This window comes from Psammomys obesus, unplaced genomic scaffold (genome assembly GCF_907164565.1).
Source record: "Psammomys obesus unplaced genomic scaffold, mPsaObe1.curated_primary_1811, whole genome shotgun sequence".
NCBI lineage: Eukaryota > Metazoa > Chordata > Mammalia > Rodentia > Muridae > Psammomys > Psammomys obesus.
The window spans coordinates 37,602,463-37,618,984 of NW_026596040.1; the positions used below are offsets into that span (position 1 = coordinate 37,602,463).

General features: G+C 42.5%; 1 protein-coding gene across 3 annotated transcripts in view; it reads left to right on the forward strand.

The window, feature by feature from the left end:
- The window catches only part of Loxhd1 (lipoxygenase homology PLAT domains 1), a 150,660-nt gene that overhangs the window by 43,791 nt on the left and 90,347 nt on the right, over positions 1-16,522 (forward strand). For all 3 annotated transcript variants that reach the window (XM_055622789.1, XM_055622790.1, XM_055622791.1), the window contains exons 9-12: positions 1,367-1,502; positions 1,923-2,083; positions 3,043-3,129; positions 3,714-3,849. In XM_055622789.1, the coding sequence (XP_055478764.1) occupies positions 1,367-1,502; positions 1,923-2,083; positions 3,043-3,129; positions 3,714-3,849 (520 nt within the window). The remainder of the gene's footprint in view (positions 1-1,366; positions 1,503-1,922; positions 2,084-3,042; positions 3,130-3,713; positions 3,850-16,522) is intronic.

The following is a 16,522-nucleotide window of genomic DNA, read 5'->3' on the forward strand; positions in this document are numbered from 1 at the left end:
TTCCTTGTTTGTTAGGTTGAGACACCGTGCACCGGCTGACTGCACTTTCTGATGCTTAGCCAACGCTGCGTTGCTTCTTTCAGCTAACCTGGGTGATGGCGGATTACAATTTTACATGTCCTTATAATTTAATGTGAAATTTTTCTATGCAAGTGACATTGTCACTCAAGTTTCCTTTCTTTTCATTGGCTTTAATGGTAGAAATACTATTTTATTAAAATCATCTTTTCAAAGCATACTTTAATATGATTTTACTCATGAAATACGTTCTTTATGATGTACCTTTTCAACACTATGGAGAACACTCACAATGTGTTTGCATACTAACAGCTGAATTTAATATTTTGGTTTTGTTTATTCAATTGTATTACCTTTGACTGTGAATCTTCTATTTCCTTGGTGATATTTCCTTTTGTTTGTTTACTTGCTTGATCTATTTATTGCTAAGAAAGGTCTTTTGAAATTTCCCACCTCAGTAGCAGACATTACAGTTTCTTTTTTTAGAATCAGCTGTCTTTTCTGGGTGTGGTTTGAGGCATGTTGTTAGGCATAGGCCTCCTTCCTGGTGAACTGACTCCTTATCATTGTCTAACCTGAGGGCTAAGGGTCACGCTGAGGAAGGTGCAATCAACAGCAATCCCTTTAAAGAACAAACAGCAAGGATCTGATGAAATGATAATTAGTAAAGATGCTGGAGCAGGAGGAAGCTCAGATCAGTTTCCAGGTTAAAAAGAAGATAAAACTGCGCATCTAGAAACTTGAGAGTAATGTCTTCTTTGCCTAGAGAGTTCTGGTAGTGTGTCGGGACCATTTCTCCAGACAACCTTAGTGAGTGGCTAAAGAGGGCAGGGCTCCATGCTCTAAACCATAAACTCAGTGTGGGTGGCAACCGTTAGGAGACAAAAGTTCATAGAAATGAAGTCTATGGGGAAGGCATCTGGCTCCATATTGCACTCCAGAGAGGAACTGGTTAGCTTTTATGTGCTTCACCCTTTTCCTGCAAAAATTAATTGGGCTGAATAGGCCATTTGGCTCAGATCAACAGATTTTATGATGGACATGAAGACATATGCTGTCCAAAAAGGATGCAATGTATGGAAGAGAGGATTTGGTATCTGAGCTAGTGGGATTGGAGGATGGATGGAAGCTGCCATGAAAGACTTCTTAAAATAATAATTTAAAAAAATTATGTTTTTAATCTGCAAAAATTTCATCAGGATTTGGTGAGAAAGGTGACAAGGAAAATGCCATTCCTTGAAGGTCCTAACACAGACACCTGTGTAGTTGGGGCTGTGGAGGCTGCTGAGCACTGGGTGGGTCCCGTCAGTGGACCTATTATGGAGACACTTGCTGTCTGCCTTCCTAGGTAGTGGTCCTGTGCCCCTTCACCGGCATCCAGCAGACTTTCCCCTGCAGCAACTGGCTGGATGAGAAGAGAGCAGATGGACTGATCGAGCGCCAGCTCTATGAGATGGTATCTCTGAGGAAGAAGAGGCTGAAAAGTAAGTTTGAAGAGACTGGCATGTGGGGACCTCCCAGACAGGAGCTCAGTTCGTCAAAGGACAGGCCATGCCCTGTTGAGGAGGTGACTCCAGTGTCCCAAACTGAAGGAGCTGTTGCAATGGACACGGGGTTAAACTGAGTGATTCTCTCAGGGAACCCCTAAGGCACTGGACACAGGATGGTGGGGTCAACTCTTCCCCCAGTGCTAAAACGCAGAAAGTCTTAAGACATTGACAGGCCCGACTTTTAACCACAGAGGATTCTTAGCTCCATATTCGGCACTTTTTTAATGGGTGCAAAGAGTGGACACAGTTGTGTGTAAACTTACATCCTGATCACTTGATTTTCCCACCACCCCCGCCTCTTTCTTCCCCCGATTAGCTCTTGGAATTTATGATGCCCCTTGACCTGTGTTGTAGAGTTTCCTTGGTCCCTTTGGGTCTGGACGACTGATCTGAAGAAAGCTGGCACCAACTCACCTATCTTCATCCAGATCTATGGGCAGAAGGGGAGGACAGATGAGATTCTTCTGAACCCCAACAACAAATGGTTCAAACCAGGCGTCATTGAGAAGTTCAGGGTAGGAAGGAAATGGGACGGATGGGAGTGAGATGGGAAAAAGAGTTGGAGGAAGTACTGGACATTCCAGTTCTCTACGTCAGATTTTAGACCAAGTTTAAAGACAAAAGGTACATTGGAGAGTTAGGGCTCCAACAGCAGTGACAAACTTGATGATTTATAGGGAATTTGTTGAAAGAAATACAGTTTATATTTGGCCTTACATCTGAAATAGTCTAGGGTGACGTCTAGGGGACAGAGCAGTGTGGAATTCTTGGAGCACTCAGGAGTGGGGTGAACGGGGGAGTTGTGGGCTCAGAGGCCCAGAGCACATTTAGGTTGCTCAGCCTGGCTGTATTCGGGCGTGAGGACAGCATTTAAGGCAAAACATGAATTTTGGAGCATTTGAAAGAAAAACGCAGCTTTAAGCTTTGCAGTTGGTGCGCAGAGCGAGTCAGAAGTGCTACCAACCTTTGAGGGGAAGAACCTGTAATCAGCGGCTGTCCTTTCCGAGCACCCCACTGACACCTCTATTCCACCACCAAGTTCATTTCTCTTTATGTGTTTGTCTTCTCTGGCAGACTTGGGCCCCCAGGGAAAGGGCAGGGCTGATGTATTGATCTTTTTGTCTGTCTCGGTGCCCAGTAGACTCCCTGGGCTATGGCCCTGTGCTAATTTGCAGGCTGCCGTACGAATTTTGTTATTGGAAGATCTCTTGGCTGAATCCTACTGTGGGTCAGTTATTTTTGTTCAGTTTCACCAGCCCAGGCTGAACATTAGTTTCACATAGCCGTCTTGGTCCCTTGAGCCACTGGTTACCAGGGACATGAGAGAATGTAGTGTTTGAGTGTGGCTAGGAGCAAACCCATCCTTACCAGGAAAAAGCAGCCCAAAGGAGTATCCACCTGCCTGAGGTCAGCTGTGAAGACAGACACACTTCCATGACTGTGTCAACACTGACCTTTTAATTTCTCCTTGTAGATGGAGCTTCCAGATCTTGGCAGGTTTTATAAGATTCGGGCATGGCATGATAGGCAGAACCCTGGCTCTGGATGGCATTTAGAAAAGGTAAGGTATTCCTTGAGGTGTTCCGAGGAGTCAGATCTACCCCCTTTCATGATCGCATCATATATATTTGCCTCTCATTTGTTAGGATTGGAGGTGGGAAGAGTGGACATGGGCCGTATGTTTTGATAGGAACAGGTAGGGAGAGTCCTTCCAAAGTAGACAGAGAAAATGCTCAGGTGTCTATGGGGTTTGCATCCTGTCCTGTCTTTCAGATGTTAGGTTAGTGTAGGCTTCTAGGAGACCAGGAAAAGAAAAAGCAATCTGATCACCTGCCTTCTTCAAGAGTCAAGAGATGGCGTGGTCTCCCTAGGATGAGAAAGCAGGCCTGGCGTGGGGGCACACGCCTTTGATCCCAGCACTGGGAGGCAGAGCCAGGCTGATCTCTAAGTTTGAGGTTAATCTGGTCTACAAAGTGAGTTCTAGGACAGCCAAGGAGACATAGAGAAACCCTGTGTTGAAGAAACAAAATAAGATAAAATAAAAAAGGAACACACACACAGTTAGAGAGCAGAATGAGGACTCCAGGCCGTCGGTGAAAATCTCTGCTGGGCCCACCTGCTTACTTCAGGGCTATCTCCTTGCAGATGACCCTGATGAATACTCTGAATAAGGATAAGTATAATTTCAACTGCAATCGCTGGCTGGATGCCAACGAGGACGACAATGAAATTGTGAGGGAAATGACTGCGGAGGGCCCAACTGTGCGCAGGATAATGGGAAGTAAGTGTTGAGCTGTTTGCTGTATCGAGGCACTGGGGCTTTGTTTGGTGTGCTAGTGGGGGCTGGCACCTGTGTGCTGTGCATTGACTGCTCGGAACACTGCAGTGGACGAACTAGGTTCCAGCCTTGAGAATGGCTGGAAGGATCCATTCCAGGCCATGACGCTAGAACTCTTCTCTGATGGGTATGATATGGAGGAAACTTCAAGTTGGCCACAAAAGGACCAGAAGAATCTGCACTAAACAACAGTTATGCAGAACCTCCTTGAAATTAAAGGCAAGAACTTCTTGACCTTTCACATTGTGAAATGCGTGAGTTCTCTCTACACTGTAAGGATGGATCTGAGCTCTTTTTTTTTCCCAATTTTTTTTTATGACACACTGAGCTGGTACCCAATGAATCCTTTATCTGTTTGAAGCCAGTATGAGAAGAATTAAGCTTTTAACCTGGAGTCCAGCATTTACTTTCAAAAGACCAAAGGGAGGCCATTTTGCCTCTGGGTTATAGCAGCAGCATAGAGGCAAATATGAAGAATGTGCCCTTTCTTAGGGAAACATTGCTTATTAGTGATCACAACATTCTTGCTCAGTTGGAACTGAGCTTGGTAGCCATTGGAGCACTGCAGCAGACATTGCCAACTAATCAGATTTGACATGGAAAATTAACCTAGTTGTTATCCTGTGGCAGACCTTAACTTTTCAACAGGGATATTTCAAAAGTGAAATTGAAAAATCATAAGAAGTGAAGATCATATGGAAAATTATAACCAGGTATGCTTCCTGGAGCCTCTGAAGTATTTCAATAAACTCAGTTCACAAGTGATCATGCAATATTCTGAACACTCTGTAGTTGTACACTTAGTAGACGCTTTCGATATATTTGTTGAAATAACTTGAATAGAGTTAAATACTCATATATTTACACAGACACATACATATACACAGTATGAATATATTCCAGATAACAAATATCTAAAATGAGGTCATTCCATCTGTTAGAATAAGAAGACAATACTTACAGTTAGTGCTATGTTTCTTGCATTTGGGGGGATTCTTCTTCACTTTAATTCGGTATATAACTACAGAATACTTGTGTTCAAAAGATCTAGCATTAGCCTATGTAGAACTGAGGAAGCTCCTGCCACGGTTAGACAGTGGATTATAGACTGTCAAAGCCAGAACAGATCCTTTACACATTGGTTTAATGACTGTCTATCCTGAGAGTCCATCCCTACTTCCGTATGCTTGATATTTGCTTTGAAAGCAAAACTAACATTTCTCTTTCCATAAGTTAACACCAACTGACTTCCATCCAATGGAGATGTTATGTAATGCATAGTTCAGCAGGGCAGAAATGCATCTGTTCTGTGCCTGCAGGTCCCAGGAAGAGGGTCTTGGGACCTAGCCATTTTCTAAATCTTTCTAATCAATTATTATCATTTTAGTTCTTGAGTCTCTTCTTCTGAAGTTACCCATCACTTTCATCCTTGAGTGTTTGGGGAAAGGGGCTGCTTTTCAATGCGTCTCAACTCCCAGCTCTGACCAGCTTTCTCAGGGTGCCTTATTGCATAGAGGACTTGTAGAGCTCCACATTGCTGGGCTCTGCAATAGAGTTTCTAATTCAGTGGGTCTGCAGTAGGACCCCAGAATGCACTTGTGCAGAAACCTTTAGGAATATCACCACTACCCCCAAGGAAGTACACTAGGAACCACCATCACTAAGGATGGTCCACTCTTTTGTTGTTTTACAGCTTCTGGAATTTTCTTGCTGTTTCTGTATTTGTCTTCTCCAGCAGACATCTTGGTGAAAGCTTTTCATTTGGTTAGATCTTTAAAGTCAACTATAGAGTCTTGTTTTAGTGAAGTTATTCCAAGGAAACATCTGCCAGTTTTACCTAGAATGTCCAGAACATTCTCAGCTCTTTGAACCGTAACCTGGAGTTATAAGCCAAGTAAACCCTTTTTTCTCAAAGCTGATTTTGATTAGCGTATTTGTCACAGCAACAGAAATGGAACCAGGACACAGGCAATGCTGATATCAGCAAGCACAGCCCTTGCCTTCCCGCCCGTCCCCATCCTCAAATCCCTCTAAGACCTTTGTCTCCACATTTCTTTCTGGTGTGCTAGGATTGCTCCATTCTTCAGTGTGAGGGTATGGATTTGAGAAGCAAACCCACAAATGATTTTCCATGCAGAGAAAATACGCTCAAGAAATTGTTTGAAGGTGGAGCTGGTGGGGCAAAGTTGTAACTGCTGTGGAACCCCAGCTGTGATAAACTTTCTGTCTCGGCAGCTGTTGTCTCGAGCTTCAGACAAAGTTCATCTAAGCCAGGGAACGCAAGGGCTCTGACAGTAGAGGCCATGGGAGAAGAATGTTTCCACAGACTCCATATCGGCTGTGCAGAGAATACAGGCTGTTCATGACTGTAATTTGACTGTACTGTTAAAGAACCATTTCAATGAGAAACATTTTAGTGATCAATGTAGGTAGAATGTCTGTCTGTCTGTCTGTCTATCTTGACTATAAAGACAGTTTGATACCTTCTGCAAGTCTTTGGTAGTTCTTTGACACCTCTACTGACTCAAATTCCTTGAAATCACTTGTTCTTTCTGGCCCATGATTTTCTTCTCTTGTGCTTAGAATACACTTCTGTTTTCTCCCAGATCTCTGGTGGTCTGTGTTGTTTCTTGTACCACTAAACAGAGCCAAAGGCAAAGTCATGCTCTTCTAGTAGATAACAAATAACATGCATGGTTTCCCAGAGAGCCTTTAATGGAGAATCTTGCAGTCATGTACAATGAGTAAATACCAATTTAAAACCAATTCTTAGAGTCTGAAGTCGTGTGTTCCCAATTTACTTACAAAATAAAGGTCAGCCAAATAAGCAATTAACATCATGTCTAGTTGCTCAGGGGCTTTCAGGAGTGATTCTCCTGGTTAGAGGTGCAGACAAAGCAGGTACCAAATCACAATTTATTTCCACCTTGACTTTCCCTCAGGAGGTATGTGAGATGGCAAAATAAATGAGATCCGCTTTCTCCACTGTGATTACACACTACTGATGAGTGGGCAAGAGTCCATTGGACATGAGTGTTGAATATTATTGCTGCTTGCTAATCAGATTGAGCCGTAATTTTTAAATTAAAGCCCAAGAGGCTCTGGTAGTTGCCCATCTGTTTAACGTCTCTCACTGTTGATGACTAACAATGTAATTATTTTCAATTGTCCACAGATGTCTTTCCAGGCAGAGTTTGGGACATCAGTGGCTAGTAGGCTCAGAGGGACCTTTAGAGAGTAAGGACTTGTCAGGACCTCCAATGGAACAGACCTTAAAACTCTTGGACATATGAGGACGAGGTCCCCAGGAAAGGGATTCCTATGTTTGTTACCACTTTGCTTTGGGGAATTTTCCAGCAAGACTATTAAGAGCAAGACTTATGAGCAAATCACACTGCAACAAGACTGTGGTTTGGGGCTTTGATTTCCCCCTGGTTTCTTGTGTTGGCACACACCAGCCAAGGCTGCCCATTCCTTTTGTTATTCCATCACATCACAGCGTGTTCCAGTCTGCTCTCTGTCAATGGGACGGAAAAGCTGAGGTAAACAAGCTGAAGGGAAGAAGTATTTCTTTGGCTCATGGTTTCAGAGGGCTTAGTCCATCTGTGTTCCTGGGTGTGTAGGAAGCAGATCATCGAGGCAGGGATCATGTGGCAAACCAAAGCTCGGAAACAGGAAGAGAGGCAGAGCTGGAAAATAAAGGGCCAGGTGCGAAATATACCCTTCAAGGCATGCCTCCTAAGACCCACTTCCTCCAGCAGGCCCCACCTCAAAAACCTTCCACCCCCCCCCCCCAGGAGCAGTCTAAGCTAGGAATCCATGAATGGATCAGTCATGAGGTCAAGGTTGTCATGGTCCTGTCACTCCCCAAATCCCACCACTAAATGGCACTGGTGACCAAGCTTTCAACACATGAGATTTTTTTTTGGGGGGGGGGGACACATAAGATCCAGACCATATCAAAGCATGCACAATGCTGTGTATATAAAGGCTTATAGCATCTGGCTTTTGACAGTTCCCTGGGGAAGGAAGGGATGATTTAATTCTGAGTAATGTGGTTCTCTAAGAAAGTAATGTTGGGGGGCAAGAGATGTTTTCCTGAACTTAAACTCATGCTATAAGTGTCTACCGCTCTACTTAAAACAGGACTCCAAGTGCCATGCTTCTTTGCCTTCTAACAAATGTTTTGGCACAGATACCATATCTCCATGTACCCATATTATACATGGTCATACAGATTTTTCAGATGCCTCTATATGGAATTGTGCACATGAATAAAATTGAGTTTATGTGCCAAACTTCCCATAGATTTGTCTCATTTCTGATCTATTTCATCCTCACTTTAGATGAAGTTTCAGTGAACAATGTCTCTTTTAAAAACATCCGTTCTATTGAGATAAGTTCACTGGCATTCATTTCATCCGCTAAAAGTTCACATGCCAATGGCCTTTGATCTATGTTTGGAAGATCTATACATCCATCACGCCATCAAATTCCAGAATATTTTCATACCCTTAAAGAAACTCCATGTGCATTAGCACCCTACCTTTTCCCCACCTCACTCTTGACTCTGACAGCCACTTAACCTGGTTTGTGTCTCAGCAGCTTGGTTAAAGGATAATTTCCGAGAGTTGATCCTGCCTTGCCACTTTGTGGTAGCCAGGGATCCAAGTCAAGTCGCCAGCATTGTGTACAAGCGCTTCTACTTGCTGAGCCATCTTTATGGCCCATAATTTCTTTTTAGTTGATGAATGATACCCCATTATATGGATGTAGCATGCTCAACTGTTGAGCACTGGCTGGCTTCTGCTTCTTGGTTATCAGAGCACTGCTGCTCTGACCTTTCTGCATGTGTGTCCTTTCAAACATGCTTTTAGGTCCTTGGCTGTGTAGCCTGGTCACACAGTGACTCTCCCCCACATTAAACTTTATTTTATGCACACTGGTGTGAGTGTCAGATCCCTTGGTACAAGAGTTACAAACAGTTATGAGTTGCCATGTGAGTTTTGGGAACTGATCCTAGGCTCTTTGGAGGAGCAGCCAGTGCTCTTGACCACTGTGCCAGCTCTCCAGACCTCTCCCCATAACTTTCAAAGCAACTATTGAGGTGATTTTCTCTCTTTTTTTAATGTTTCTAGAATTTTTTTGTTAATTAATCTATATACATCCTGATGGCAGCTTCCCCTCCCTCCTTTCCTCCAACCCTTCCCTGTCACCTCCCCTTCCCCTACCCTATTCTCTTTCTCCTCCAAGAAGGGGAGGCCTCCCATAGATATCATCCTGGCTTCACATATCAAGTTGCAGTAGAACTGGACGCATCTTCTTCTACTGAGGCTAGACAAGGCAGCCCAGTTAGTGGAAAAGGATCCAAAGGCAGGCAACAGCGTTAGAGTCAGGCCCTGCTCCTGCTGTTAGGGCTCCCCACATGGGGATTAAGCTGCTCATCTGTTACATATGTTTAGGTCCCTCCATGCATGCTTTCTGGTTGGTGGTTCAGTTTGAGCTATTTTTCAAAAGATGGGTACGTTTTCATCAGTATCACGGGAGGTCCCCACTTGTCTAAATCTTGCAACACTTGCTGGTTTTCTTCTTGAAGTTTATTTTGCAATGTTTCATTGAGAAAAAGCTTATCAAGTTCTACAAAGAACTCCATTGCAATTCTAATAGGGACTGAATCAAAGTAGTTCTGTTTGGGGACATTAATATTGCTGTATTAATGATGCTAGGTCACACAGTCCACGGACATGGAACATTTCCAGGTGCATTTATTGAATCTTTAATCTCAATAATGTTTTGCAATATTCAAGGCATAATTTTTTCACTTGTTTTGTTGAATTCATTCCACAATATTTTATTCTTTTAAAAAACATTTATTTACACTTTTGTTTTTATGTGTGTATGCACACACATGTAGACATGCACATCAGATGTCTGAGTGCCTGCAGAAGCCAGAAGAAGGCATCATAGACAATTGTGAGCCACCTGAGGTGGGTGCTGGGAACCAAGCTTGGATCCTGTGGAAGAGCGGAAAGCACCCTTAGCCTCATTGTTGAGCCATCTCCCCAGGTCATTTTATTCTTTCTGCGGTTGTGAATGAAAAACCTTCCCTCCCCTCTTTTCTCCTCTCCTCCCCTCCTCTCCCTCTCCTTCCCTTCCCTCCTTTTTCCTTCCCTCCCCTCCTCTTTCCTCCTCACCTCCTTCTTTCTCCCTTCATCTCCCTTCTCCTCCCCCTTCCCTTTTCCTATCCTCTTCTCTTCTTTTGATACATTTTCTTTTGAGACTGGGATTCATGTATTGCACACTGGCCTCAAACTCACTATATAGTTGAGAATGATCTGGGTTTTCTGATTCTCCTCTCTCTACTTTGCAAATATGAGGATTACAGGCATGTGTTACCACACCCGGTTTCTGCAGTGCTGGGATGGAATCCTTGGCTTTGTGCATATTAGGCAAGCACTCTTCTAAAGGAACTACATTCTCAGCACAGAAATGATTTCTTAATTTCATTTTCAAGTTACTTATTATGAAAGACTACAAATATAGTAGATTTTTCAGATGTTGATTTTATATTCTACAACTTTGCTGAACTTATTAACTATAATAACATCTTTTAGCAGATCCCTTATGATTCTCTAAACAAACAATCATGTCATCCATCAGCAGGCACAACCTTGTGGCAGCTCTTCTACTCTGGATACCAGCATAACTTTACTCTCCTTGTTGCCTTGCTGAAAAATTGCTAGAATCATGTTTGAACTTTTAAGTGTAGGTGTTTCACAGATGACCTTTATGAGCTGAGATTCCCTTTTGTTCCCTTTTAAAAATGGGTTCTTATCATGAAAGGGTTTGTCAAATTCTTTTTGTGTGTCTGTTGAGATGATCATATGATTCTGGGTTTTTGTTCTATTAGTATGACATATTACATTAATTGGCTTTTAGAAGTTAAACCAAATTGCATTCCTAGGACAAATCCTAACTAGTCATAGTGTCTTATTCTTTGTGTATGTGTGAACTCCAATTAGGCATTTTATTTTAACTTTTCACTTTATCAAACATTTTTATTTGAGTTGTACATTTGATTTTTATTGAAAATATTTTATACAATATATTTCGATCATGGTTCCCCCCTTTTAGCTCCTCCCTAATCCTTACCACCTCTCCACTAATACAACTCGTTCTCTTTCTCTTTGGAAAGTAAACAAACATGCAAAACAAACAAATCAAAATTAATAAAGAAAAACACACAAGAAACGCACACACACAGACACACACACACACACACACACACACGAGAGAACCAAAACAATAAAATTACAAATTATTGTATACAAGTAAAAGACCAGTAAGACTGAAAAAAAAAAGCACTAAAACAAGGCAATATGAGACAAAATATCCTCAAAATCATCCCTGAATTTGTGTATGTTGGCTATGTATTGCTGGGCATGGGGCCTACCCATAGTGCCGTTTATATAGCCAGTGATACTCCATTGGAGAAAACTTATTTTTCCTGCGCATGCACGCATCAGTTAGAGATAGCTTCTTGGCTAGGAATAGGAGCTCATCTGCACTTCCCCCTCTCGGTGCTGGGCCCCATCTGGCTTGAAACTATGTAGGTCATGTGCGTGCTGCTACGTGTTCACATCGGGCCTGTCGTGTCTGGGCGACACTGTTTGGTGTCATCCATGCTTCTGGCTCTTACAGTCTTTCTGCCTCCTCTTCTACATAGATCCCTAAACCCTGAGGGGAGGGATTTGATGAAGACATCCCATTTAGGACTGAGTGTTCCAAGGTCTCTCACTCTGCACATTGGGTCTCTCAATAATTCCCATCTATGGAAAGAGGAAGTGTCTCTGACTATGGCTGAACGAGACACTTATCTACAGATATGGCAGAATATCATCAGGAGTCATTTTATTGTTATGTTCCTTTAGGAAAACGATAATGTTTGGTTTTCTCCTAGGTCCGTGGACTGTCTAGTCTCAGATTCTCGGCAACCTGAACATTTTCGGGGCTGGGTTCTAGCTCATGGAATATACCTTAAATCCTATAAGACAGTGATTGGTTACTCACACACCATTTGTGCCACTATTGCAACATAGTATCATCCAGGCAGGTCACCACTGCAGACTGCAAGGTCTTAGCTGGGTTGGTGCTTACCTTTCTTCTCTGGTAGCATGCAGAGTGCCTTCTAGTACCATAAACATTGGTCAGTAGGGGGTGAAGGTTCTAGTGAAGCCCTAGTGCCACTTCATGTTCAATGAGATCTGTAAGTGTTGTCTTTAGCACTAAGGCCTTGCCATCAATTTGTGTAGAGAAACCAATAACCTCGGAATAGTCTGAGTTGTTTGGGGGTTCTCATGGGATCACCTTGGCCAACAATTCAATTATATCTAACTCATTTCTGGCACTGGAGTTTTCACCTGGTGGCAAAAGATGTCTAGTAGGGGGCTTCATCTCCTCTGTTATGTAGTGATCCCATTTGGATTACATATCTATGTAATCCATTTCTATTGTCGTAGTTTTCCGTATTACCACTCAGATGGTGTTATTTGCTCTTCCTCGTATTCCCTCCTTTACCTACTTCTTCCTTCCTCCTCTTCACACTATCTTTCTGCTACAGTCATGCCTCTCTCTCTCCATAATATGTTTTCTATTTCTCTTTCCTTGGCAAACCCTTTCTGCCCCTCGTTCCTTGCTCTTTACCTAGTCTCTCTGGTTATACTGATTGTAGTATACTTATCAAAGGCTAAAAGCTCTCATCCACATAGAAGAGATTACATACTGTATTTCTCAGTGATTTTATTTTCCTAGCTCCATCCATTTACTTGTGAATTTCATTATTTTATTTTTAACAAATGAACATTATTTCATTGTGTAACATTTTTTTCATCTGTTAACATCTACGTTGTGGTCAGTTTCTGACTATTATGAACAGAGCAGCAATGAATGTAGAAGAGTGAAAGTCTCTGTGGTGGGATATTGAGTCTTTTCAGTATATGCCCAAGAGTGGGATAGCTGGATCTTGAGGTAGATCTATTCCCAGCTTCCTGAGAAACCACCGCACTGATTCACGATTCACTAATTCACTAATTCATTATCTGTGTTGTAGTATTTGGTTTACAGCAATCGTGTTGTGAATTTTTGCATCTATATCCATAAAAGATATTAGCCTATACTTTTATTTTATTATGATGCCATTACCAGCTTTGGTACCAAGAATGTGTGACTTTCATAAAATGAGTTCCCTAAGATGATCATTATCCTTTATCGCAAACTTGAATGAGCCACCTAGCAGATTGAAATAGACATCTGAGTGCATCTTGTAGGTCATTTCAGAGAGGACTAGCTAAGAAAGAATGATCCACCCCGAGTAAGAAGGTACCATCCCATGGGCTGGGGGTTAAGCTGCACCAAAAAGGAAAAAGGAAAAAGTTATCTAAATGCTAGTGTTTTGCCGCCCTCCATTCCTACACTAGTAGTCTCATCCTCCTGCTGCCACCACCACGGGCCACTTCCTGTGGAGACTTCCCTGTTGTGATGAGTTGTATTTTCTTGTACTGTGAGGTAACACAAGCCACGTCTTCATCTGCTTTTGTGTTTGGCCACAGCAATGAGCAAAACAAAGAAACATAGAAAACTAGGAGCAAGGCTGTTTCTGTTGTAGTGAGAAACCTGAGCACATGGTTCCAAAGCACAAGCCTTTGGAACGGAATTGTAGAAAGTCTATGGCTGAGTTTGGAGATGAAGGATAGGGAAGCCCCAGAATTCTGTAAACTATATTCCAGCAGGAGCGAGGAAGACCAGAGTGCCAATAGAAACATTGACAGACAAGGCAACACTTATGAGGATTCAGAAGGAAGTGATGATCATACCAAAACCTGGGTTAGATGCCGTGCATGTCATATTATGATGAAGAAACTGGCTTCATTCTACGTGCATCCTGAAAACTCAAGTGGGACTGAATTAGAAAGCGATGGAGTGATTTACTTGATGAGAAGAAATTACAAACGTCAGTATACCATGTAGACTCTGGCCCAGTTTATTGCTCACTGCATTTTGTGATGTCCTACAGTGAGAATTCAAAGCAAAAGGTGGAACAGACAGGAATAAAAAAAAATACATAGTTAGGAAAGAAAAGGAGCGTGAACCCAGTTAAAGTCACAGGCAAAGCAGCTGTGGACAAAGTGGCTGTAATTGTTAAAAGACATTAGCAATGTTAAAGCAAATCAGGGACTTGGCAGGACAAAAGTAAAGGAGCCTCAGGTGCAAGATCCTACCAAGTAAAAGTAAGACTGTGGGACCTTCTAAAGTTTGACTGAATGCATTTGGTGTTATCAGACTGGTGCAGGCCTTTTGGTCAGCGGTGGAACACTGTGGATTACAGTGATGTGTTTAAAAGTCACATTGACGAAGGGTGAATTTGTGATGGTTAATTTTATTGCCCTCTGACTGGATTTGGAATCACCTAGGAGACTGACACACATTCCTGGGTATGTCTTGAGGTTATTTTAGAGAGATTAACCAAGGGAGAGAGACCTACCCAGATTGAGAAAGACCTATCTAGAATGGGGGTGGAGCCTTCTCGTGGGCTGAGGGGTGGATGGTGCAAAAGAGAGGATCGAGCACGAGTTGTCATCTCTCTCTGCTTCTTGGCCCATCCAGTTGTGAGCGAGCAGCTTCCTGCAGCTGCTACCACAGCTGTGGGCACTCATGTTTCATGTCTTCCTGCCAGGGCTGTCGGAGTCCCTTAAACCCCTGAAGCAAAACAAGTATCTTCTTCAGTAAGTTGCTCCTTGTCAGGTACCCATTTGGTCACAACTAGAAGAAAAGTAAATGAATATATACCCACTCTTCTCCTGTTACACAATCTTCATAAGAAATAGTGTTTGTTTTATGTATACTAGATATCCCAAGACATCTAGACATAAGCTTTTCTTTCTGTGTAGTTATTTATTTATTTATTTATTTATTTATTTATTTATTTTATTTTTACTTTCTGTAAATCTGTTTGATCTCAAGTCAGTTTTGGTAGTCATTCTTTAGTTTCAACCTATTTGTGTTGCAGGATCTAAAGTATATCTCTTTGTGATAAGATATTTAAATCCATGTCCATTTTGACAGTCTCTGTATAACAGATGCTTGTGGAAATGTATGGGTTCTCTGGTCCTCAACACTGATAGAAATTTTGTCCTACCTCTGCCCTTACAGGATCTTTTCACCTTTCTTATCCTTTGTCCACCATAAATTCTCAAGGTCTTTGCTTGTGAACCTTCTTCAAAGCCTGGCAAGCTTTCCCTAGAATCCCTCATGTCAACAATACATCACTTTTATCTTCATTTTCTATTGTTATTAATTTATTCATTTTACATCTCGATCATATCCCCCTCCCTCCCTCTCTCTGCTATTCCTATACTCTAGTCCTCAGAAAGAGGGAGTACTTCTCCCTTATCAACTGACCTCAGACTATCAAGTCTCTTTAGGACTGCCTGCATCTTCCCCTGTGGCTTGGCAAGGTCACCTCATCCAGAGAAAGTGATTAAAGAACAGGCAACAGAGTTCACGTCAGAGACAGTTCCTTGTCCCCTTACTAGATGACCCATATGGAGACTGAGCTGCCTATCGGCTCTATCTGAGCAGGGGTCTAGGTCCTCTCCATGTAGACTGGCAGGTGCATCAGTCTCTGCAGGATGCTCCGGACACAGATTTGTTGGCTTTGTTGGTCTCCTTGTGAAGCTCCTGTCCTCTCCAGGTTCTTCTATTTCCCACTCTTCCATAAGACTCCCTGTGCTCTGCCCAAAGTTAAGCTGTGAGTCTCAGCATCTACTTCAGTCCTCTGCTGGGTGGAGTTTTTCAGAGGACGTCTATGGAAGGCTCCTGCCTTGTTCCCTCTCTTCAACCATGTCCAGTGTCTATTCTATTTGACTTCTGAATGAGAATTAAGCATCCTCCCTAGGGTCCCCCTTATTATTTAATTTTTTTAGGTCTGTAGATTGTAGTATAATTATCTTGTATTGTATGCCTAATATCCATTTATGAGTATATACCATATCCATCTTTCTGGGTTTGGGTTACCTCACTCAGAATGATCTTTTGCAGATCCATCCATTTCCCTGAAAATTTCATGATGCCCTTGTTTTTTAATAGCTGAATAGTATTCTGTTGTGTGGATATACCACAGTTTCTTTATCTGTTCTTCTTTTGAAGGACATCTGGGTTGATTCCAGTTTCTGGCTATTATGGATAAAGCTGCTATGAACATAGTTGAGGAAATGTCTTTGTTGTACAGTGCAACATCTTTTGGGTGTGCCCAGGAGGGGTAGAGCTGGGTCTTGAGGTAGATCTGTTCCAAGTTTTCTGAGATAGAGCCAGATTGACTTCCAAAGTGGTTACAAGTTGCACTCCCACCAGCCACAGAGGAGTTCAACAATACATCTTGCATTGGCTGGTTGTGTGTAGTGACATCATGAGCCCCCATCTCTGCAGGATGCCCACCATACTCTGATTTTTGCTTGGAACATTAAGCCCATGTATCAAAATTACATCAAATGTAGCACATGGAGATCCTGCCGTTTTGGATCTGCAGAACCAGCCCCTTCACGTGATCCTGCAGTTCATA